This window comes from Choloepus didactylus, chromosome 1 (assembly GCF_015220235.1).
Source record: "Choloepus didactylus isolate mChoDid1 chromosome 1, mChoDid1.pri, whole genome shotgun sequence".
NCBI classification, from domain to species: domain Eukaryota; kingdom Metazoa; phylum Chordata; class Mammalia; order Pilosa; family Megalonychidae; genus Choloepus; species Choloepus didactylus.
In genome coordinates this window covers 77,488,153-77,513,341 of record NC_051307.1, presented here as the reverse complement: position 1 = coordinate 77,513,341, position 25,189 = coordinate 77,488,153, and the positions used below count along the sequence as shown (strand labels likewise).

The 25,189-nt window shown below is 35.2% G+C and overlaps 1 protein-coding gene across 1 annotated transcript in view; it reads left to right on the top strand.

Annotated features, from left to right (window-relative positions):
• SLC9C1 (solute carrier family 9 member C1) overlaps window positions 1-24,348 on the top strand; it is a 145,698-nt gene extending 121,350 nt beyond the window's left edge. The window contains exons 21-27 of the mRNA XM_037813191.1: window positions 7,231-7,356; window positions 10,625-10,723; window positions 11,213-11,386; window positions 18,766-18,897; window positions 19,036-19,221; window positions 21,075-21,201; window positions 24,239-24,348. Of these exons, the coding sequence (XP_037669119.1) occupies window positions 7,231-7,356; window positions 10,625-10,723; window positions 11,213-11,386; window positions 18,766-18,897; window positions 19,036-19,221; window positions 21,075-21,201; window positions 24,239-24,348 (954 nt within the window). The remainder of the gene's footprint in view (window positions 1-7,230; window positions 7,357-10,624; window positions 10,724-11,212; window positions 11,387-18,765; window positions 18,898-19,035; window positions 19,222-21,074; window positions 21,202-24,238) is intronic.
• Window positions 24,349-25,189: the final 841 nt, after the last annotated feature.

The window sequence follows — 25,189 nt, the reverse complement described above, 5'->3', positions numbered from 1 at the left end:
ATAAATGAATTGGATTTAACAGACATATATAGAACATTACATCCCAAATCACCAGGATACACATACTTCTCTAGTGCTCACGGAACTTTCTCCAGAATAGATCATATGCTGGGACATAAAACAAGGCTCAATAAATTTAAAAAGATTGAAATTATTCAAAGCACATTCTCTGACCACAATGGAATACAATTAGAAGTCAATAACCATCAGAGACTTAGAAAATTCACAAATACCTGGAGGTTAAACAACACACTACTAAACAATCAGTGGGTTAAAGAAGAAATAGCAAGAGAAATTGCTAAATATATAGAGTTGAATGAAAATGAGAACACAACATACCAAAACCTATGGGATGCAGCAAAAGTGGTACTGAGTGGGGAAATTTATAGCACTAAACAAATATATTAAAAAGGAAGAAAGAGCCAAAATCAAACAACTAATGGATCAACTGAAGAAGCTAGAAAATGAACAGCAAACCAATCCTAAACCAAGTAGAAGAAAAGAGATAACAAGGATTAAAGCAGAAATAAATGACATAGAGAACAAAAAAACAATAGAGAATAAATAACACCAAAAGTTGGTTCTTTGAGAAGGTCAACAAGATTGACAAGCCCCAAGCTAGACTGACAAAATCAAAAAGAGAGAAGACCCATATAAACAAAATAATGAATGAGAAAGGTGACATTACTGCAGATCCCGAGGATATTTAAAAAATTATAAGAGGATACTATGAACAACTGTATGACCACAAACTGGATAATGTAGAGGAAATGGACAATTTCCTGGAAACTTATGTACAACCTAGAATGACCAGAGAAGAAACAGAAGACCTCAACCATCCAATCATAAGCAAAGAGATCCAAGCAGTCATAAAAAAGCCTCCTACAAATAAACGCCCAGGGCCAGAAGGCTTCACAGGGGAATTCTACCAAACTTTCCAAAAAGAATTGACACCAATCTTACCTAAACTCTTTCAAAACATTGAAGAAAATGGAACACTACCTAACTCATTTTATGAAGCTAACATCAATCTAATACCCAAACCACTCAAAGATGCTACAAAAAAGGAAAACTACCGGCCAATCTCCCTAATGAATATAGATGCAAAAATCCTCAACAAAATACTTGTAAATCGAATCCAAAGACACATTAAAAAAATCATCCACCATGACCAAGTGGGGTTCATTGAAGGCATGCAAGGATGGTTCAACATAAGAAAATCAATCAATGTATTACAACACATTAACAAATCAAAAGGGAAAAATCAAATGATCATCTCAATAGATACTGAAAAAGTATTTGACAAAATCCAACATTCCTTTTTGATAAAAACACTTCAAAAGGTAGGAATTGAGGGAAACTTCCTCAATATGATAAAGAGCATATATGAAAAACCCACAGCCAGGATAGTACTCAATGGTGAGAGACTGAAAGTCTTCCCTCTAAGATCAAGAACAAGACAAAGATGCCCGCTATCACCACTGTTATTCAACATTGTACTGGAAGTGCTAGCCAGGGCAATCCGGCAAGACAAAGAAATAAAAGCATCCAAATTGGAAAGGAAGAAGTAAAACTGTCATTGTTTGCAGATGATATGATCTTATATCTGGAAAACCCCAAGAAATTGACAATACAGCTACTAGAGTTAATAAACAAATTTAGCAAAGTAGTGGGATACAAGATTAATGCACATAAGTCAGTAATGTTTCTATATGCTAGAAATGAACAAACTGAAGAGACACTCAAGAAAAAGATACCATTTTCAATAGCAACTAAAAAAATCAAGTACCTAGAAATAAACTTAACCAAAGATGTAAAAGACCTATACAAAGAAAACTGCATAACTCTACTAAAAGAAATAGAAGGGGACCTTAAAAGATAGAAAAATAGTCCATGTTCATGGATAGGAAGGCTAAATGTCATTAAGATGTCAATTCAACCCAAACTCATCTACAGATTCAATGCAATCCCAATCAAAATTCCAACAACCTACTTTGCAGACTTGGAAAAGCTAGTTATCAAATTTATTTGGAAAGGGAAGATGCCTCGAATTGCTAAAGACACTCTAAAAAAGTAAAACGAAGTGGGAGGACTTACACTCCCTGACTTTGAAGCTTATTATAAAGCCACAGTTGTCAAAACAGCATGGTACTGGCACAAAGATAGACATATAGATCAATGGAATCAAACTGAGAATTTGGAGATAGACCCGCAGGTCTATGGCTCACTGATCTTTGATAAGGCCCCCAAAGTCACTGAACTGGGTCATAATGGTCTTGTCAACAAACGGGGCTGGGAGAGTTGGATATCCATATCCAAAAGAATGAAAGAGGACCCCTACCTCACAACCTACACAAAAATTAACTCAAAATGGACCAAAGATCTCAATATAAAAGAAAGTACCATAAAACTCCTAGAAGATAATGTAGGAAAACATCTTCAAGACCTTGTATTAGGCGGCCACTTCCTAGACTTTACACCCAAAGCACAAACAACAAAAGAAAAAATAGATAAATGGGAACTCCTCAAGCTTAGAAGTTTCTGTACCTCAAAGGAATTTGTCAAAAAGGTAAAGAGGCAGCCAACTTAATGGGAAAAAATTTTCGGAAACCATGTATCTGACAAAAGACTGATATCTTGCATATATAAAGAAATCCTACAACTCAATGACAATAGTACAGTCAGCCCAATTATAAAATGGGCAAAAGATATGAAAAGACAGATCTCTGAAGAGAAAATACAAATGGCCAAGAAACACATGAAAAAATGTTCAGCTTCACTAGCTATTAGAGAGATGCAAATTAAGACCACAATGAGATACCATCTCACACCAATTAGAATGGCTGCCATTAAACAAACAGGAACTACAAATGCTGGAGGCGATGTGGAAAAATTGGAACTCTTATTCATTGTTGGTGGGACTGTATAATGGTTCAGCCACTCTGGAAGTCAGTCTGGCAGTTCCTTAGAAAACTAGATATAGAGATCCCCTTCGATCCAGAGATTGCATTTCTTGGTATATACCCGGAAGATCGAAAAGCAGTGACACAAAGAGATATCTTCGCACCAATGTTCATGGCAGCATTATTCGCAATTGCCAAGAAGTGGAAACAACCCAAATGTCCTTCAACAGATAAGTGGATAAATAAAATGTGGTATATACACACACGTGGACTACTACACGGAAGTAAGAAGGAACGATGTTGTGAAACATATGACAACATGGATGAACCTTGAAGACACAATGCTGAGCAAAATAAGCCAGGCATAAGAAGAGAAATATTATATGCTACCACTAATGGGAACTTTGAAAAATGTAAAACAAATGGTTTATAATGTAGAATGTAGGGGAACTAGCGATAGAGAGCAATTAAGGAAGGGGGAACAATAATCCAAGAAGAACAGATAAGCTATCGTGGCTAAATTTAATGTTCTGGGAATGCCCAGGAATGACTATGGTCTGTTAATTTCTGATGGCTATAGTAGGAACAAGTTCACAGAAATGTTGCTATATTAGGTTACTTTCTTGGGGTAGAGTAGGAACATGTTGGAAGTAAAGTAGTTATCTTAGGTTATGTGCTGGTTTGAATGTATTATGTCCCCCAGAAAAAGCCATATTCTTTGGTGCAATCTTGTGGGGCAGACAGAATAGTGGGGATTAAGTTGGAATGTTTGGATTAGGTTGTTTGCATGGAGATGTGCCCCACCCAGCTGTGGAGGTGACTCTGGTGGGATACTCCCATGGAGGTGTGGCCCCACCCATTCGGGGTGGGCCTTGATCAGTGGAGCCACATAAATGAGCTGGCTCAAGGAGAGGGAACGGAATGCAGCTGTGAGTGACGTTTTGAAGAGGAGCAAGCTTGCTAGAGAGGAACGTCCTGGGAGAAAGCCATTTTAAAACCAGAACTTTGGAGCAGACGCCAGCCATGTGCCTTTCCAATTAACAGAGGTTTTCTGGACGCCATTGGCCATCCTCCAGTGAAGGTACCCGATTACTGATGTGTTACTTTGGATACTTTATGGCCTTAAGACTGTAACTGTATAGCCAAATAAACCCCCTTTTTATAAAAGCCAATCCATCTCTGGTGTTTTGCATTCCGCAGCATTAGCAAACTAGAACAGGTTAGTTGTCTTTTTCTTACTCCCTTGTTATGGTCTCTTTGAAATGTTCTTTTATTGTATGTTTTTTTAATTTTTTTTTAATTTTTTTAGCTTTTATACAGTTGACTTAGGAAAAAAAAGTTTTTTTAAAAAAAGAAAAAATATGCAGAGCCCCCTTGAGGAGCTGGTGGAGAATGCAGGGGTATTGGCCTGCCCTACCTCCATGGTTGCTAACATGCCCACAGACATAGGGGACTGTGGTTTGATGGATTGGGCCCTCTACCACGGGATTTGCCCTTGGGAAGACTCTTGATGCAAAGGAGAAGGTAGGCCTCCCTATAATTGTGCCTAAGAGCCTCCTCCTGAATGCCTCTTTGTTGCTCAGATGTGTCCCTCTCTCTCTAGCTAAGCCAACTTGAAAGGTGAAATCACTGCCCTCCCCACTACGTGGGATCAGACACCCAGGGTAGTGAATCTCCCGGCAACGTGGAATATGACTCCCGGGGAGGAATGTAGACCCGGCATCATGGGATGGAGAACATCTTCTTGACCAAAAGGGGGATGTGAAAGGAAATGAAATAAGCTTCAGTGGCAGAGAGATTCCAAAAGGAGCCGAGAGGTCACTCTGGTGGGCACTCTTACGCACAATATAGACAACCCTTTTCAGGTTCTAATGAATTGGAGTAGCTGGTGGTAGATACCCGAAACTATCAAACTACAACCCAGAACCCATGAATCTTGAAGACAATTGTATAAAAATCTGGCTTATGAGGGGGGACAGTGAGATTGAGGGGGCCATGGGGATCACACTCCCCTTTGTCTAGTTTGTGGATGGATGAGTGGAAAGGTGGGAGAAGGAAACAAACAGACAAGGGCGCCCAGTGTTCTTTTTTACTTTAGTTGCTCTTTTTTCACTTTAATTATTATTCTGGTTATTTTTGTGTGTGTGGTAATGAGGGTGTCAGGGATTGATTTTGGTGATGAATGTACAACTATGTAATGGTACTGTGAACAATCGAATGTACGATTTGTTTTGTATGACTGCGTGGTATGTGAATATATCTCAATAAAATGAAGATTTAAAAAAAAAAAAGATAACATTTGTAGCAAAAATTACACACAAAATAGTAGTAGCCATTATCCTTAGAGAGTTCCCACAAATCAATGGAAAAAAAGGGTAAAGAACACTACAGAAAGTGAAAACAGGATATGAGACTGGCATTTCACAGATGTAAAAAGAAAAAATTGCCAAAGAACATTTGAAAAGATGTTTGACATCTCTAGTAAACCAAGGAAATAGAAACTGAGACATTAATAGATGCCATTTGTTTTGCTCGTTAGATCAGCAATAATGGAAAACATATGCTCAGCGATGAATGCTGGTGAAGTTATGAGAGAACAATCACAATTAAAATATGCCCAAATAAAATGCAAATAAATGCAACTATTCCAGAGGGCAATTTAGCAAATGAAAGTTTGAAATATGTATACCCTTTGAACTAGCAATTACACATGTAGAATTCTGTCCTATAGACGTTTAAAATCAAAGATACATACTCAAACAGAGACATTACAAACAACTGAATCCATCAATTTTGGGATAATGAGGTAAATTATGATTCATCCATGCAAATAAGCATGATATATGTTAACATGAATAAGATAAATCTACATGTACTGACATGAAAAATTCACCAAGATATATTGTTAGTATAGAAACAAGTAAGTTGTAGAACAATATGCATAATAAGACTAACATGATTTTTTAAAAACTTCTATATACACATATATTATGTAATACTTAGAAAAATATTTACACAAATATATACCAAACTCTTCATATTGGTTACACCTGGAGAAAGGAGTGGGCAGGAGAGAGGGAGAATGAAATTTTTTCTCAGAAATGTTCCTATGGGTCACTTGTATAATTAATGAACTAATTTTTAAAAGAAGATTTTGTACTGATATATTGTCTCTCAGCTCCCCCTGCCACCCCAGTTCCATAATTTTCCTGAGGTCTTCGGAAGAATATCCCGAAGACACAAGTAGTCTGGCTTCTATAGGTAATTACATTACCACATCTGTAGGCTACTACATTACCACAGGATGCCTGTGTGTCTTGCATGAATAAACAAACTCACCATGATCAATGCAGACTTTTGTTTTAGTGTGAGGTTTACTTTACAGTTTAATGGTCCAGTGTGTAATTCTACTTGACTATAATGAGAGGACCTGTGAAAAAAGGAGCATCTTCATTGAAAGGGAAAAAAAGAACACTAGAAGAAAACCTGCAGAAGAACATGGTAAAACAATATATAGAGGATAAAAATAAAAGCTTAATAAACAGTAGTAGTAAATCTTGACTCATTTGATCTTTACAGCAGCCCTGTGATTTAGGTATTCTTGTTGTCCTTATTTTATAGGAGAGGAAACTTGCCTAAGGTCAGACACCCATGAAGTGTGAAGGTTGTATTCCAATGCAAGCTTTTTGATTCCAGAGCCCATGCTCTGGAACGTAACACTGTCAAAAGCCCAGAATAGAAAGAGATGGATGTGTTTATGAGTAAAAAAGACTATGAGTTTTGAACTTAGAAAACCAAGACCATTTTACCTGATTATGAGGAAAGTTTACCCTGTAGGAAATAGAAATAATGAACAGAAGCAACGCCATTTAGAATGCTTTACATAACAGTGCTAAGTCAAAGTCAACATTTTTTCCTATATGGATAATCAACTGATCCAGCATCATTTGTGGAAAAGACTGTCATCTTCCATAGCACTACAGTGGAATCTTAGTCATAAATTAAATGACTGCATGTGTGGTTGAGTTTCTGGACTCTATTTTGAGTCATTGCTTTATTTATTTAACATTGAACCAATATCACACTGTCTTAATTACTGAAATTTAATAGGTCTTTATATTTGATAGTTTAATCTATGACTTCAGGATAATGATAATATAAGGAGTTAGAAAACAAATACTGTAAGAGGGGAGAGGATGGTGGTTTCCCTGGGAGAACAAAAATCCAAAAGAGAAAGAATAGGAAATCATACAAGACCATAATTGTTCTAAACATTCTGTGAATGCCAATTTGGTTCATCTACTTTCTAAAATTTTGTGATTTTTAGTTAATCATGGCCAAAAAGAGAGAGGTGCTTGATTTTCAATCTGTTATCAGGCCTCTTACCATTGAAGAAGTGTTGTATCACATTCCATGGCTAGATAAAGACCCGGACCATATAAACTTCATTCAGGTAACATTTTTATTTCCTAGTGATACCATCTTCAGTGTGCCAGCAAATTATCTTTTAAAAAATAAAGGTTTAACCATGATACTTTCCAGTTTGGAAGTCTTTGAATGTTCCTTATTGGCTACAGGATAAAATTAAAATACTTTTGAGTAATATGCAAAGTCCTTCTACAATCTGCTTCCTGCCTCCCTCTCCACATTCATCTTCTGTTGCCCATGTGCCACACACCCTCTATTTTGTAGCTACAACGTCCACTCATGGTGACCCAAGTACTTTACACTGTTTCCTATTCCTTTGTGGGTGTGTCTTAGTTTCCAGGCTGCTATGACAAATGCCACACAATGGGTTAGCTTAAACAATGACAGTTTATTGTCTCACTGTTTCCTAGGCTGGATGGTTTTCTTCCTCCCAGGTAGGCAGTGTTCTGACAGGCTGGCAATCCTTGCGGTTCCTTGGCTTACCCATCATCACATGGTGACGTCTTCTGCTTTCTCTTCCAGGTTCCTGCTGACTTCTGGCTTTAAGCTCCTCCCCATGGCTTTCTCTCTTACTGTCTGAATTTCTTCTGCTTTAAAGGACTCCAGTAATCAGATTAAGGCCCACCCTCATTCAGTTGAGACACACCCTACCTAAAACAATATCTTTACGAGATTCCATTTACAATGGGCTCACACATACAGGAATGCAGACTAACACCAAAAACGTGTTTTGGAGGTGATACATAATTCAGCCTACCACAGGATATTATTTACTTTTCTTAAAATGCTCTTTGTTTTCTCTTTTTTCAAACTTTCCCTATTTGTTGTGCCTCTGGAAACCATGCCACTGAAATGCTTATTGCCCTTTTCATTCATTTATATAACAGAAGTCCTTCATGATTATTGAATTCATTCATAATTCATATTTATTTGTTCACAATGAATGAATCCATTTCATAAATTATTATAAGTAGTATTGTCGTACTACTTTTTGTGAGACATAATGTTAAGTAAGACCTGGGAATGTGCATAATAAAAATTAACATGTGTTGAATCCACACTGTTTGCCAGGCAATAGTCTAAGATTTTTACATGAATTATGTCATTTAATATCCTCAACAGCACTATATCATAAGAACAGTCATATCCCCATTCTACAAATGAAGAAATCAATGTAAAGAAAGATTCAATAACTTCTCAAGTACAAATAGTTAGTGGTGGAGTAGGATTCAATATCTGACAATCTAATTCTAGAGCCTACAATTTTTAATCAAATGATTAAAGGTACTCTAGTACTCCCAAATAAATGAGGTATAAAATCCCAGTCTCAATAAGTTCACAGTCTAGTTTATTAATCAGGCCAACAAGGCAAATAAAAGGCATTCCAGGAAGTAAGGAAAACATGAGTAAAGAGTCATATGAGGGGAAGAATAAATCATAACCTGTTAAGGGAATTAAGCATAGGGTTTAAGAGTTCAACAACATTTGAGTGTGTCAAATCAAAGTGTGAAATAAAAAGAGGAAGGCAAGAGTTCTTATAAGAAGCTTAGATTATATTTTGCCAGTAATGGAGAACCATAACAGGATTATCTGCAATAGAGATAGTTAGCTTCACTTTTTAGATAAAAATGACTCTGTTGGTTCTGTGCATGACCTATATCAGAGTAAAAACATTGCCTACAGGGATGCCAGTTAGGAGGCCACTGCAATATGCATGATTCAATAAAGGTCTGATTTGGGATAGCAATGGTGGGCATGGAAATATAGAAGACAGATTCAGAAAATGTTTAGAAGGTAATAAAATATTAAGGATTGGTAATGGATTGGCTATCATGGGAAAGTAAGAAAGGAGAGAGACACATATTAATTTTAAAGCATGAGTGTCTGGGTGGATAATGGTATTACCAATGAAAAAGAGAATCCAAGAGGAGAATTGGTTTGCAAGGAATAGTAGTTAGTAGAATGCCCAGGTGGCAGTGCAATGAGTAAATCCAAATTTCAGTGGGGGCTGAGGAATTATCAGCACACAGTGTTTAGATTGTCCTTTGGGGGTGCATGTTGTGAGAGGAGCAGTGGTTGGCAAAAGTGCCTTAGGGCATTGAATAGTTGTCTTTGAGAGAGCTAGAGAGAAGTAGTCACAAAGGTGTGGAGCACCAGGAAAATGCAAGGTCAAGGAGGCCACAGAGTAGAGCGCTTTAAGAGGAGGATGTGTAGTAACACCATCACGTGCATCAGAAAGTTCTGATATGATATGAACTGAAAAATATCTTTAGTATTGGATAATATGAACAACACTGGTTGTTCTAAAATAACAACTCCAGTAGAATAGTGGAGATGAAATGCAAAGGTTGGAGTGGGAAAGAAATCAGAACAATGAATATAGACTATTCTTTCAAGATATTTGGGAGTAAAGGGAAATTGGTAAGTGGTCATAGAAGATGCATGATCAATAGAGAATTTTTTTTAGAGTGAAAAATACTTGTGTGAGATGCATTATTGTGTGGAAAAGAGTCATAAAGAGATAGAGCTTAAAGATACAGGAGACAGAAGGGAAGGTGAGTGAAAAGATGTTCAAAGAAGTAGGTTTGGGGGTCAAAATGCCACCTGTAGACTAATCCATGATCTGTCCTAAGTTTGGAGGACCAAAGATGCCAACAATGTATCCAGTATATACCTTTATTATAGCATTGAGTACTTTACATTACAATTACTGTTTCATCTCTTTCCTCTACTATAATTTTTAGCTCATTCATCTTTTAAATTCTCCAGCACCTAACATTTGAATAATACAAGTGAGTGTTTAAGAAGCATTTGTGGAATGAACAAATAATGGATCTAACTTGCTTTCGTAACATTCTTTTTTCTATTCCTACCTGGTACTGAAACACCAATTATATTTTTCTACCTGCTTAGAGTATTTTGAAGTATTGAATTATTTATTTATTTTACCAGTCATTTAGAGCATGAATATGTATGAGACATTTATGTGCCATTAGCCTGCATCTTTCCCCATTACTTTTCATCCAGATGAAACCCTTTGCATTCTTACCCCTAGATTATTTACCAATCCATGTATAAATATTCCATCTGAAATTATATACATCCATGAATATAATTTATGTTAATAGTGGATACCTTCCTCTATTTGCTATTCATAATCCTTGTTTCCTCTTACAAATTTATTACTAATGCAATACCTCAGGAGACTTGTTAAGTGATATTTACTTTAAAAATTCAAAAGTCTTTTTTTAATGTAAATGTCAACATCCCATGTATTTGGTGATATTTTTTAGGAAAGAGTCAGAGTTGTAACATTTGATTGCGGAAATGATATATTTGAGGAGGATGATGAGCCCAGGGGAATCTTTATCATTATTTCAGGCATGGTTAAGGTAAGGCAGAGTTACAAATGCTTTTGTGAATATTAGTTTAAAACTTTATAAAATTTGGAATTAATCGCTTTCCATGTTAAGAACTGCATTGTTTCTTTCTTAGGACCACAGCTAGTCCAAATTACAATTTTTGTGTTCAGACACAATGGATAACACCATCTATCCACCTTTTTAGCCATATTTTTTCACAGATAACAAGAAACCATCAAAAGGATAATATTTTAAGATAGGAAATTATAATATGAATTGTTACACAATCTAAGGCTGCTCATGGTTGGCTGAGCAGGTGCAACCAGAAAGGTCAGGGTATTTAACAGTGCCTTGTTTCCAACTCATTGCTAATTTGGAAAATTTACTTATAAAGGTGGGAGTAAAGGTATTCTCAAAATATATATATATATACTCAAAATTTTAAAACCAAAGGAAAAATGGTCATAAATTAGACAGTTAATTGATATATGTATTTTTCTCTTTCTTTGTCCACAACAGCTTCAAAGATCAAAGCCAGGTTTGGGAATTGACCAAATACTCTGGGAATCAGAGGAAAAAGATAATCAGATAACTTACACAGACTATTTGATCAGTGGAGAAATAATAGGAGAGTTAAACTGCCTAACCAATGAACCTATGAAATATTCTGCCAAGTGCAAAACTGTAGTGGAGGTCAGAAAATATCACTGTATGTCTTACCGTTGTCCCTTGTTAAATCTGTTGCTTGAGATTGTTTCTGTACTTAGTATATGTTGAAAGTTTGGTGTCTATTTTTTTTAAATAGGAATAGTGTAAAAAAAAAAAAAAAAGAAAAAAGAAAAAGGAATGTTAGAGAAAAAAAATTTGTTATATAATTATACTCATCCAGTAAAGTGTCCTGACAAAATGGCTTGTGAAAGTTAACCTAACAAGGATTAAATCAGGAAAAAAAAATTATTATATGAGCTCTTTCATGGAGAAATTGGGTGGGATATGTTAACTATGAATACCATAATTTTCACAGCAAGGAAAGGGAACAAGTCAGTGAGCTAGAATCTATTAACAGAAAGTTAAGCAGAGTTGATGGAAATTTTCCTTGGCATAATTGAAGACAGAATCCTCTAGGTACCAGGGGCTCGCACTGGCCTAATCAGAATATCAAAAAGAATAATGACTGTAATCAATTAAAATCCATCACATATATAAAAGTCCATTAGTTGATAATGATACCATTTTTTTTTTAATTTTCGTAGAGGTTGCTAGGATTTCAACTTATTATTCTGAAAATGGATTGTTCTTTTTAAAAAGGAACAAAATTAAACATTTATCCTGCCTTTCCTCTAAGAACTTTATCAAGGAATCTGAAAAAAATGAAGAGGAAATGTTCATCTTTATGGAAGAATTACAGCTAACAAATGCAGAATCAGAGGAATAGAAAATCTCCATTTTGCCATTTCTAATGAAATAATGGACCTAGGCAACAATCATCAATAGTTACTAAAACTATTATGTGGAATTTAATAGGAAACTTTATAATGAAGAGAACTGACTGATACCACCTAAGAACACTGATCAATCTTACCTATGAAGTCTTCTTGCACAAGAAAGGAGATAACCTGAAACTCTACAAGTCTCTAGATCTAACCAGTTTGCAGGCAATGTAAGAAAGAGAGAAGCAAGCTTAATGGTATCAAAAGGAAATCAGCTAAATCTAGAATGAGAGACATTCTAGGACAAATGATCTCATTTCTCCACCAAGTCAATGGAATAAAAAGTGTGAGGAATGCATGTGTAGGAGGAAGGGCAGGAGGCAAGGGAAAGCTTTTAAAAAGGGGCTTAAGAGATATAATAACCAAATAGAATTATTCCAATTTGAACAAACCAACTGTAAAGAGACCTGTTTGAGGACATTTTAATATGAACAGAATTTTAGATGATATTAAGAGAACATTTTTAAATTTTGTTAGGTATGATAATCACATGATGATTATATCTTTAAAATGTCTATGATTCAGAGATGCATATTAAAATATTTACAAGTGAAATTATACGATGCCTGGGATTTGCATAAAAATACTCTAGCCTTCTGCTTCTGGCTGCACAACTACCATAAATAACCATAAGACTTAACAAAATGCATGAGGCAAATGTTTTCAACCATTGGAAAACAGGCACTGTAAGTCTGAAATCCTTGAAAGAAGGGAAACTCACAGGTAAGCCCCATGTCCACCATGATGTTTTCCTAGGACAGTTTACCAACCGTGATGCAGCAAACAAGAATCCAAGCAGAAGCTGATAATCCTGCTGAACTGAGAAGGAAACAATCAGAAATGGGAGCAGCTGCAATGCTGGAAGCTGCAGTGCAGGGCCTAGGAGAAAGAGTTACGCTCAGACTCTAAAAGTCTGTGTGTGGTTCTCCGCAAGTCCCTGTTTGAGGGCTGGGTTGCACATGAACAGGATGACACAAAACTAGACTTGTCCTTTTTGATTGTTAAGAATGGAACAAAGCCATGAGATCAAGGAGTGCCAGGGATTAGGTACTTTGAAAGTTCAGTCCTTTAACACTTCAGGCATACAGCTGAGAAACAGAAAGAATAGGCCTCAGATGTAAGGACTGTGACCTAAAGTAAGGCCTGCCCTAAGTCCACTCTAACAAAGCCAAAGATCAAACCCGACAGAATCCACAGTGGAGGCAGAGTTTGCAGGTTAAGTACCAATAAGTTACACAGGCTTGGAAAATACTTAAGGTTTTTCACTGATATTTACCTAAGCAAATCATAATACCCAGCCAACAAAGATCAAGGTGATCAGACAGTAAATGAACTTTCTACTACAACAAAAATCAATATTTCTCAGAGGAAGATAATAGAATCCAGAATCTCTACAGTGTATCATCAGAAATGTTCAGTAAGTGATCATGAATAACTAGACAAGCAAAGAAACATGTAAACCACAGTGTGAAAAAAAGGGGGTACAGTGAATAGAAATCAACACTGAAATTGACCAGAATATGGCTTGGCAGACAAAGACTTTAAAGCAATCATTAAAGATAGATTCAAAAAACTAAAGAGAAATATGTTCAAATAATTAAAGGAAAATATGTTCTTAATGAGAGAAGAGATAGAAAAGAGTCAAATGGAAATTTCAGAATTAAAAAGAGCAGATTGGAGATGGCAGTAAAAAGAGTCAGTGAATGGAAGGATACATAAAAGAAATATTATAGACTGAAAAACAAAGAGAACAATGATTTTTAAAAATGTACAGACTTGAGATACCTGTTTGAGGATTTAAAATGGCCTAATATTTGTGAATGGAAGTTGCAAAAGAAGAGAGCGATAATGGGCATGAAAAATTATTTTTTAAATAATGACCAAAATTTTCCCAGTTGATGAAAACTTTGACTTACAGTACCAAGAAGCTGAGTGAATGACAAGCAGGACAAATACACTCACCCACACTTACCCCCAACTCCTCCCCTCACCCCCACACACATACACACATGCACATCAGAGTGTTAAAAGCCAAAGAGAAAGAGATGTCTGGAAAGCAGTGAGAGTAAAAGGGCATGTGATATCCTGAGGAACAAAGATAAAAATTATCACCAAATTCTTGAAACAATTGAGGCCAGAAAATAATATAATGATATCTTAAATTGTGGAAAGGAAAAAAAATAATTTACAGATAAATGAAAGCTTAGGGAATTTCTCATCAGACCTGCACTATAATAAATGTTAAACAATATTTTCAGACTGAAGGGAAATGCCACCAGACAGAAAATCAGATCTCTAAGTAAGGAAGAAAAACATCAGAAATGGTAAATAAATAAATAACTATAAACAAGTTGTTGTTTTTTTTTTCCTTTCACTGATTTCCTTGAAATACAATTTTTTGCTTTAAACAGTCGTAAGAGGGGTTTATATCACATATAGAGTAAGAGATATGACAATAGCACCCAGAATGGGGGTGCGTACTTGGAATTATTTTCTTGTAAAGGTAATACATTTGTAAAATGGAAAGAGGAAGTTGTGAAGTATCTGGTGTGAAGTTAGGAGTGGAAAGGGTAAAGGATTGGGTGTGAAATGTGAAGTGGTACTATGCCATGGATTGTGAGCACTAGAGCAACAAATGAAATCTAATAATATTAGATATAGCTTAGAAACCAATAGAGGAAATAATGGGATAAAAAAGAATCCAATTAACCCAAAATAAAATATGAAAGGAGTAAAAGATGAACAAAGAAGAACACGTAAATGAAAAGCAAATAGTAAGATGGTAGGTTTAAAGCAGATAATACTAATATTTACATTAAATGTAAATCATCTAAACACTTAGGCAGAGATTGTCATCTTGGAATTTTGAAAAATGTAAGATCCCCCTATTTATGTATACAGGAAATGTATATTAGATTTAAAGATATGAATGTGTTGAATCAGTAAGCATATGAAAGATGGTGTAGCTATATTAACATTAGGCTAAGTGGACTTCAAATAAAGCAATATTACAAGAGATAAAGAGGAACTATTCATAATGATAAAAGGGGCAATTCAGGAACACATATAATTCCAAATATTGATACCTTTAATAACACAACTACAATATTCTTATAGCAAAAGCTGGCATTACTAAAAGGAGAAATGGACAGACAAATCCATAATCACTTTTAGGGATTTTATCACTCCCCATAAGAGCAGTTGATAGAAAAGCAGATCAGAAACAAAAAAAAAGTCAGTATGGAAACAGACAATCAAATAACACTATCAAGAAACTCAACTTAGTCAACATTTATAGATTAATACATCCAACAACTGAAGAATACACATTCTTTCCAAATGCACATGAATATTCACTGAGATAAACCATATGCTGCTCTGTAAAAAAAAAAAAGTCTCAAAAATTTAAAAGATGGAAATGTGTTCTCTGACCACAGTGGCACGATGGAATTAAATTAGAAACTAATAACAATAAGATACCTAGAGAATTCCCAAATAGTAAGTAATTAAATAATATTCTTCAGAATAACCTATTGGGTCAAAGAAGAAATAACAAGGGAAATTAGAAAATATATAATGATGAAAATTTCATGAAAATGCAACATATCAAAATGTGTGAGACATAGTTAAAGAGTAAGTGCTAAGGGGACAATTTGAAGTTTTAAATACTTTTTTTAGAAAAGAATAAATGTTTAAAATAAATTATCTAATTTGCCACCTTAATAAGCTGGAAAAGGAAGAGTGCACTAAATGTAAATAAGGAACAAAAGATTAACAATAGAGAAAATTCACAAAGTCAAAAGTTAGTTCATGGAAAATATTAATAAAATGGATAAATCCTTAACAAGATTAATGTAGAAAGAGAGAGAGAATGAATGTGTGTACGCACTCATGCACACACACACAAATTAATATCAAGAATAAAGAGGAGATATCACCAAAAATCCCAAAGACATTTCAAATGTAAAAGGAAAATATTATAAACAATTTTATACAAATAAATGTGACAACTTAGATGAAATGGACAAATTTCCTTGGGAAACACAAACATATATCTGTAGGAAATTTGAATAGCCCTATATCTATTAAAATCTTTTGAATTTGTAATCAAATACCTCCCCACAAAGAAAACTCCAGATGGTTTCATTGGTGACTTCTACTAAACCTTTAAGCATTAAATAATAACAAACTTACATAAACTTTTTCAGAAAACAGAAGACAAGGAAAACCTTCACAGCTAATATTGTGGAGTTAGTGTAACCCAATATGAAAAGTTGACAAAAACCCCTATCCCTCATGAACATAGTTACAAAAATTACTTTAAAATTATTAGCAAATTGAGTCCATAAGTATATAAAAAGATAGGACATTAACTATATAGGGCTTATTTCAGGAATGCAAGGCTTGCTTAAACATTTGAAGAGCAATCATCGTGCTTCACCACATCATACAATTTGACAAAATTCAGCACTCATTTCATCATAAAATTTCTTCACATCTAGGATTATAAGGGAACTTCCTAAGCCTGACAAAGATCATCTTTGAAAAACCTGTAGCTAACATCATACCTAGTGGTGAAAAACTAAGATCATAAGATTGGGAATAAGGCAAGAATATCCACTCTCACTAATTCCATTCAGTATTATACTGGCGTTCCTAGTTAGTGCAATAGGGATAGAAAAAGAAATAAATATAAAAAATAGAAAGCACTAAAATTGTCTCTCTTTGCAGATGACATAATATCAGCATTTTAAAAATCCTCAAAAATTAATCAAAAACAAGAATTAGTAAGTGAATTTAGCAAGGTGTCAATGTACAACTTCAAATTCCAAAACTTAATTGTGCTTTCATGTACTAGCAACAAACAATTGGAAATGAAATTTTTAATACGTTTAAAAAAAAATACCCAAATACATAAAATGATTAGGAATAAAGTTAACGAAAGATGTGCAAAACCTCTACAATGAAAACTACAAAATAGTTTCTAGAGAACTTAAAGAAGATCTAAATAAATGGAGAAATCTTATATTCATGGATTGAAGGCAAAATATTATCAAGATGTCCATTCTTCCCAAATTGATCTATAGATTCAATGCACTCTAATCAGAATCCCAACAGGCTGTTTTTCTGTAGAACTTTACAAGATACTTGGTAAAATTTATATGGAAATTCAAAGGGCTTAGAAAAACAAAACCAATTTGAAAAACAAGATTAACATTAGATGCTTCAAACTACCTGATTTAAAGACTTATTCTAAATCTATTGTAATCAAGACTATGTGGTATTGACTTCAGGTTAAGACATGCATGGTCAATTGATTTTTTACAAAGGCCCCAAATATTTCAATGGAAAAACAATAGTGCTTTCAACAAATGTTACTGAAAACACAGAATATCCATGTAGAAGCAAGCAACCTCAATCCCATATACTCTGCACAAAAATTAATTTGAAATGATCATAGACACAAACACAAAACCTAGAGCTATAAAAATTCTTGAAGAAAAAATAGGAAATCTTGAATTAGGCAGAGATTTCTCAGTCAGGACACAAAGAACACTAACCATAAGAAAAAATATTGATAAACTGGATGTCACCAAAATTAAAACTGTCTGCTCTTCAAAAGACACCATGAAGAATACAAAAAAAGGGAAAGCCACAGACAGGGGAAGCTTTTCACAATACCTTTATCTGACAAAGGACTTGACATAGGGATATATAAAGAACTCACAAATAAGGAGACAAATCACCCAGTTTATAATTGGGCAAAGGATTTGAACAGACACTTCACCAAAGAACATACAAATGGCCATTGAACACATGAAGATGTTCAACATTGTCAGTTTTCAGAGAAGTGCAAATTAAAACCACAACGAGGTATCACTGCACACCTACTACACTGGCTAAAAATAAAGTGTCTGGTATACCAAGTGATGGAAAGAATGTGGAGCAACTGAAATTGTCACACATAGCTGATGGAAGTGTAAAATGTTACAACCACTTCAGAAAACAGGCAGTAAACATACACTTATCGTATCAACCCAGAAATCTCACTTGTAGATATTTAACCAAGAGAAATAAAAATATATATATACTCAAAGATTTAAAGTGAATGTTCATAGCAGCTTTACTCCTAATAGCCAATTATCTGTTCATTCTTAACATCAGTCTTTTACTGTTGCCCAAAAAGTTTGCTCCCCTCAAATAATGGATTTTTGAACATATTTACATCTTTAGTTTCAAAGGTCAAATGATTTTTATTTTATTTTATTGTAATTTGTTTTCTATTATTTCAGAACCTGTAAGTATAATAATGAACCTCTCATTGGACCATGTGACCTTTTAAAATTCAACATATGACAAGATTGCATAAACATTTACTAACATGCATTTTACTAACATAATGTACATTTTCCAGGTCATAAACATGTATCTTACATAATTTAAACTCTTAATCTTAATGATATATATTTTTTAAATTCTTAACCTTAATTATATATATATATAAATGAGAAAACCTTCTTCCTTAAACTATAAGTTCACAGAATGAAATATTGAACTTTCCTTATACCCTCCTTTTTCTAGACATGTTTTATTTCCAAAGCACACTTGCATGAAGCTTTTGAGCAATGCTGTCCTCTCATAGAATATAAAATGTGGCTAAAAATTGGACTTTCTATTACTGCCAAAAAAATCAGGGAAAATTTATCTTATGAGGTAAGAGCTTGTTTATGTGATTTCATCCTTCTCTTCAACTGGAATCACATTAAAATACTGTTAGAAATTAACTGTTCAGGATTTTATAATAAACTTGACAAACAAATAATAGACTATGAAATTGTGTTTTACTTATAGGATTGGAACTACAAGATGCAATTAAAGCTTGGTAATGTTTATGTAAAAGATATACCAATGAACACCAAAACTAATATTTACGATGAAGCTGTAATCTATGTTATCCTCATACACGGAGCTGTAGAAGATTGTCAGTTACGGAAAGCTTATAGGGCACCTTCTTTAATTCCTATAACATGCCATCAGGTAAAGAAATACTAATTCATATCTTCAGCCAATATGCCATACATACAACAATGTAATAACATGAGAAAAATTTTCACTACAATATTGGCCTTTCCACCCTCCCATCCTCTCCCTCTCCCCCACCACTCCATAAATACACACACACATGTTCATTGCTTGCTTTGTCACTGGGCAACCCAAGAATCAAGCTATTCCAGTCTAATGTCAACAAAGTAAGCCAGATTGTATATTTCAGCCATAGTTAGATTTTGTTGCAGTCTTACACAGCAGAAGAGGGTCCTAAGATCATTCATACATACCAGAAGGACCACTTTCTCAGGACTGTGCCATCAGTAACCTAAGAAGGTTCTACCAGTCCCACGCTGAACTGAGTTCCAGTGGTATTTGCCTAGCTTCTGCCAAAGTGATTGTAAAAGTGAAGCTTGGGGTGAGTTGCTGTATGGTGCATGTGGGACAGGCTCAGGCACAACAGAAACATTCTGCAGACAATCGTTTTCTTACTTACCCAGCACAAAGGGTCCCAAAAAGCAGGGAAGGAGATCCCATTGTGGCCTACCAGGGCCAGTGGATGGCAGTTCTGCACGCCTCAGCTGGAGTCTGGAGAGGAAAGACAAAGCTGTGCTGCCAAGGGCAGGGTATCATATAACTCCAGGGAGGGGCTGACACTGAGATTTCCCCCCGCCCCCTGAGAAGCAGCTGGAACCTCTTGTTCCAGGTTTCAGGTTTAACGTAGAGTCCCGCACAAAATAGAAGGGTGGGGCACTAGGCTTCAACTGGAAGATGCCCAGTAGATGTGTCTGTGATGTCTCCTGTGTAAGCTGTTAATTGAATTCTCCAGTTATTTGAGTTCTCAATCAAAATGAGAACCTGCACCATATGAGGTGGGAAAGAAAGAAGACTGTGTTTTTGTGTGCTTGTGTATGTTGGGGAAGAGTCAGAGACACACATGAGGAGGAATTGGAGGACCAAAAAATACAACTATAGAAAAATTGAAAGAGGGACCTAGAGTCTATTAAATTAGCCATATATGTTTTTAAGCAGCTAATATTTGACAGAAACAGTGCTAGATGAAACTTGCAGTCAGCCCTCAAGAGCTCTCTCAACCAAATGGAAAGAAATATATATGTAAATACATCTATAAAATGTTGACAGCTGTGACAGAAGTACTTACAGGGTAGATTTGGGACACAAGGAAAAAGTGTGATGGGGATAGGAGGGATCCTGAAGTGAAAAACTGTCACAAGAAAGTTTTCTAAGTGGAAGCCACATTGCTGGTATGATGCTCAAAGAGTGGAAGTGAAACATTATTCTTAACGTTGGCACTCCTTACCTCTGTTCTTGAATATGTAATAACAGAACTTTGGTTTGAGTGCTGGTTAGGAATTTAGATAGTCAAGCAAGGGTTACTTGAAGCAGCGTGAAACCTGCCCAGCTCTGCCTACTGACCTAGGCTCGGAGCCCTGCTCACTGTGGATTGAGGTGCTGATGTGATTCAAAGCATAGTGAACACAACCACAAGGTGAAATGGTTTCTTGAAATCTATAGTTTTTTAGTCTATCTTTCTAACAAACTCTACTAAAACTGGGTGATTTTTTTAAGAGGCCATTGGTGATTAAGTCTTGATAATTTTTCTCATTTGGAAGAGAAATGAAGAAAAAATGAAAAAAAAATGGAGTATGTGGAATCAAATTTTACAAACTCAATGTATCCAGGTATTTTAAGACATCTATATCTATTGATATTTTCCATTTGCTCTCAGATATTTGGATAGGGACTAAGATAGCAGCTTGCCAGTGATAATTTCACTGTTGGATATTTGCTCAGAAATTCATTTGTATTCTGTGGACTTTCAGCTACAAGGCACTGAAAATTTCACAAAAATAATGATTGTTCAAACTTCAGTTGATATGAAAAAATTCAGATGGAACATTAAAAAGTATGTACCTTCATGTAAACATTCTTATTCATCAGTATCAACAGGTGAGTTAGATTTCTTTGAGCAATTGTGAGAACTTACTTTCTCTGTATGAAATAACCATGTATCTATTTGGAACCATATATCTATTTATAAAATAACCATATATCTATTCTGCCTGGAGTATCAAGGAATTCTTTTAACTGCCATATTTGATATCCAATGTATGAATTCAGACTATGAATATCTAGGTTATGGTTAGCACTTATTCTGTATTTCATCTACAAGAAAAAACATTCATTATAAAAATAATATGAAATAAAGATTAATGAAGGAACTACTAGTTCCTCTCAAAAACTAGAATATTTTCTACATCCATACTAATAATAAAAAGTGTTTACTGTCAGAACAAGATGTAAATCATCAAACCTTAATGGATAACCTTGAAATAGAGCCTATTCTTTATAAGAATTTCACATAGTATATGATGAATCATTACATAAAAGACTGTTTAATAACTACTAATAAGCCATTGACTAAAATTTGGAAAATAAATTTGAGATAGAGTTAAAACTTGAAGAGTAAAGAACCAAATTATGGAATAACTAATAATAATAGAATTTAATATTTATCCTTTCATGGAAGGGGAAATAATATTCTAAGTTTAGAAATTTAGAAATTAATTTACAAATTCTGCTGAATAAAAATATTATAGATCAATAGATAAGCAAAGGACAATTCACAGAAGAGAATGTTCATTGAAAACAAAATATTGGAAAATGCTCAACTTTGATATTTCAAGAAAGCAGTAATTAAATTTTTGGTCTACTTTACTAGTGAGTTTTTAAAGAATTATCATACCCATTGACCATAAAGCATCCTTTGATTAATTAATCTTATACATTTATCATAAAGAAATAAAAGAATGAAAATGGTAACTGAGCATTATTTATAAGAATGAAAAATTATAAGTAATAAAAATGATGATAAACAAATGGGTAATTAAAGTAACACATCAATCAACATGATTGAATGTTGTATAGGCATTAAAAAATTAATATTCCATGTAGAAACTTGGAATATACCAATGGTATATGTCAAGTAAAAATATCAATGTGAAATTGCATAATGGTATAATGCTAATTTTAAGTGCATGGTAGCTTTATTACATTACCATTAAGTAATTTTAAATCCAGATGGACACAAAACAATCATCTTGTGGTTCCCCATTGACCTTAAGATAAGCATAAACAGGAGGTATTGGAACATTCACTACCTGCTCCTTCACCACCCTTTTCTGATCCTCACTTTCCAAACCCTAGCCATACAAAGTCACTATTAGTTCCCCTACTACATCTGGAGTTCTCTCATTCCTGAGCCTTTACACACACTATTCCCTCTGCCAGAAACCCTCAAAACATGCCTCTCCCACCATCTTTCCATTTCACTGGGCTAACTCCTTCTTATCCTTTAAATCTCAGCTGCTTCTCCAAGAAGCCATCACAAATACATCCTAAATCCACAAAACCATGCTGTGACTCTCCTGTATGCTCCCATAGTATGCTGTGGACACAGCCCTATTTCTATGACATCATTTTGTATTTGTGTGTTTGTTGGTCTGTCTGTTCCACTAGACTGAACACTCCAAGAAGACAAGGACCTTAATTCTTTTGCCTTCTTATGTATCTCCACTGGCTACCCTAGAGCCTGGCACTCATAATTCATATAAATGTAAAAGTATTTGGGGATAGTGGGGCTACAGATGATTTTGTCTACTTGCCAAACTTTCTGCACATTTGTTGTATATTTTTAGAACTATCAATTCCTTTTTAAAAAGTGACCCTTCTTCCAATCAATTGAAATTACCACCAATTTCACATCAGGGTCTTGAGTGTGAGTGATTTGAACCATGCTTAAATTTGGTTTAAACTGAAAACCAATCACTTGTTTCTGTGGTTGAACTAACACAGTTTTTCTTGAACCAGTCGAAAATAGAAAATGGGAAGAAGACCCTCAAGATAAAGAAAGTTTTAAAGAGGTAAATTTAAAGAAGTCTTTTAAAAAGTTTTATTTTGACTAAAAGAGTCTGGAATTTATGAAACTACCATGTCTTTCTCTTATTCTGAAGGAGTTCACCTCCTAATTATTTTGTAGATTTTTGAGAGAACAGTTTCTTTTAGCAGGGTACAGTGGAAATTGTAATTTTTAGGTAAACATTAAGGAAATGACAAATATAAGCAAAGTTCAGTGGATGCCAGAATGTTCTTTCTGAGTCACATTAACAGCCAGGAGCTACCATGGGTAACTACAGCTGTAGTGTACATGAGCTCCTTCCGTTTCTCCAACTTGTACATGTCTTTAGACTTCCATTGCTACCTCAGGCTGTGCAAGTGGGATCTTCCAACACAAAGGCAATTTGCCCCTGTACCCACACTGCCTAGCAGGAAGGAGGAGTTGAATAATAAATGCTCTAATCTAATCTATCCCAGTCTAACACAGGTTGTTTAGAAAGTCACACAAATATGAATTTCAGGATCCACTGTAATTTGAGTAGGTCATGTGGATATCTTATGATTTCCAAAATGTTGGTGCAACTTTGTAACAGAATCCCAAGTTATAAAAAGACTTTAGGGCCCTGGAATTGAAACTGAGCAGAAAAATATAGTGAGAGGACCTCACTACACCTACCTGTGTCTGGATTTTAGGGCACTCCAGATGGAATTGAGAATTATTTTTAATTCTAATTTTTGCCAGGCTTATTGTATTACCTCCAGGAGATGCTGTTTATAATACCTAGAATCTGAGAAAATTCTGCTATAAATACACTAGCCAGAAGATTGTATATTTGGTTGTTAAGAATATTAACTTAATTTAATATCAGTTAAGTACATTTGCTCTGTTAGCATTAGGTGTGATCTGAGACCACAAACTCTTTCTCCCCTGAATCTTTCCTCATCCAGTGTATATTAAATGCAAGGAGATTATAAATTCTGTGGGAAACTTGAAGGTGTTTCTCTCACTTCTCTCTTTAGGTCAAGTCCAAGTTTTCTAGCCTTCAAGAGACCAACACTCTTCTTTAATACCAAAGTTCCCACCCTGCAGGAAAGCAGGAAGTTCAGTCCCTCCCTAGACATTTTGGAGACTTCCTGGGGAAACTTTTCCTGGAACTTTCCCTGATTGTTGCTTTCGGCCTGGAACTGCTGGCAGAATAGTCTGGGGCTACAAATATGGGCTCCGGCATGAGACTCCCTGGCTTTGACTCTTGGTCCCACCACCTATTAGCCGGGTGACCTTGGGCAAATTTCTTAACCTGCCTAAGCATCACTTTCCCCATCTATAAAACGGGAACTGTAGCAAGACCTATCTCATAGTGTTATTGTAGGGATTGAAGAAACAGAAAGTATATTATGTAGTGCTTGGCACACAGCAAGCAATCCACAAACATTAGTACCATCATTCTCTGCTAATCCCTTCCTAACGTCATAAACTACTTATCTCTAAAAAATAAAGGTGCGGGCACCTCCTATAATTATCCAAAACGCTGCTGCTGGGGAAGACTAGGGAACAGCAAATGGAAATTACAATGTGAAAAAAAGATGAGGAGGTCTTAAGACAAAAATTAATAGCTTCTACAGTTCATCAATTAAACCATCTTTCCCTTTAGCCCCAGCCTGATGTTATGCTTGTAAGATTCATCTTAATAGCATATTTGGAGACATGAGGGGGGAGAGAAGAACCAGAGGAGCTAATGTTCTTCCTGTACATATTCTCAGAAAGTGCTGCTTTTTCATCAGTTAAAAAGAATGTTGATGATGTATGATGGTTGTTAATAGAGAAAACAGTGTGCGAGTGAGAGTCAGCCCATTAGATAGTAGAAACATCAGCTAGTGAGACATATAGAGAAGGTCATCAAATTGTGTTGTTTAGTAGATACTTTTCCTCCCTGATGTTAGATACTGGTTATGTTTCTGGCTCAGCTCCCTTCCACTCCCCACAAACCCTTTCCCTACCACTCCCCCAGGATTGTGGCTTTACCTTTGCATAATGAAAAGG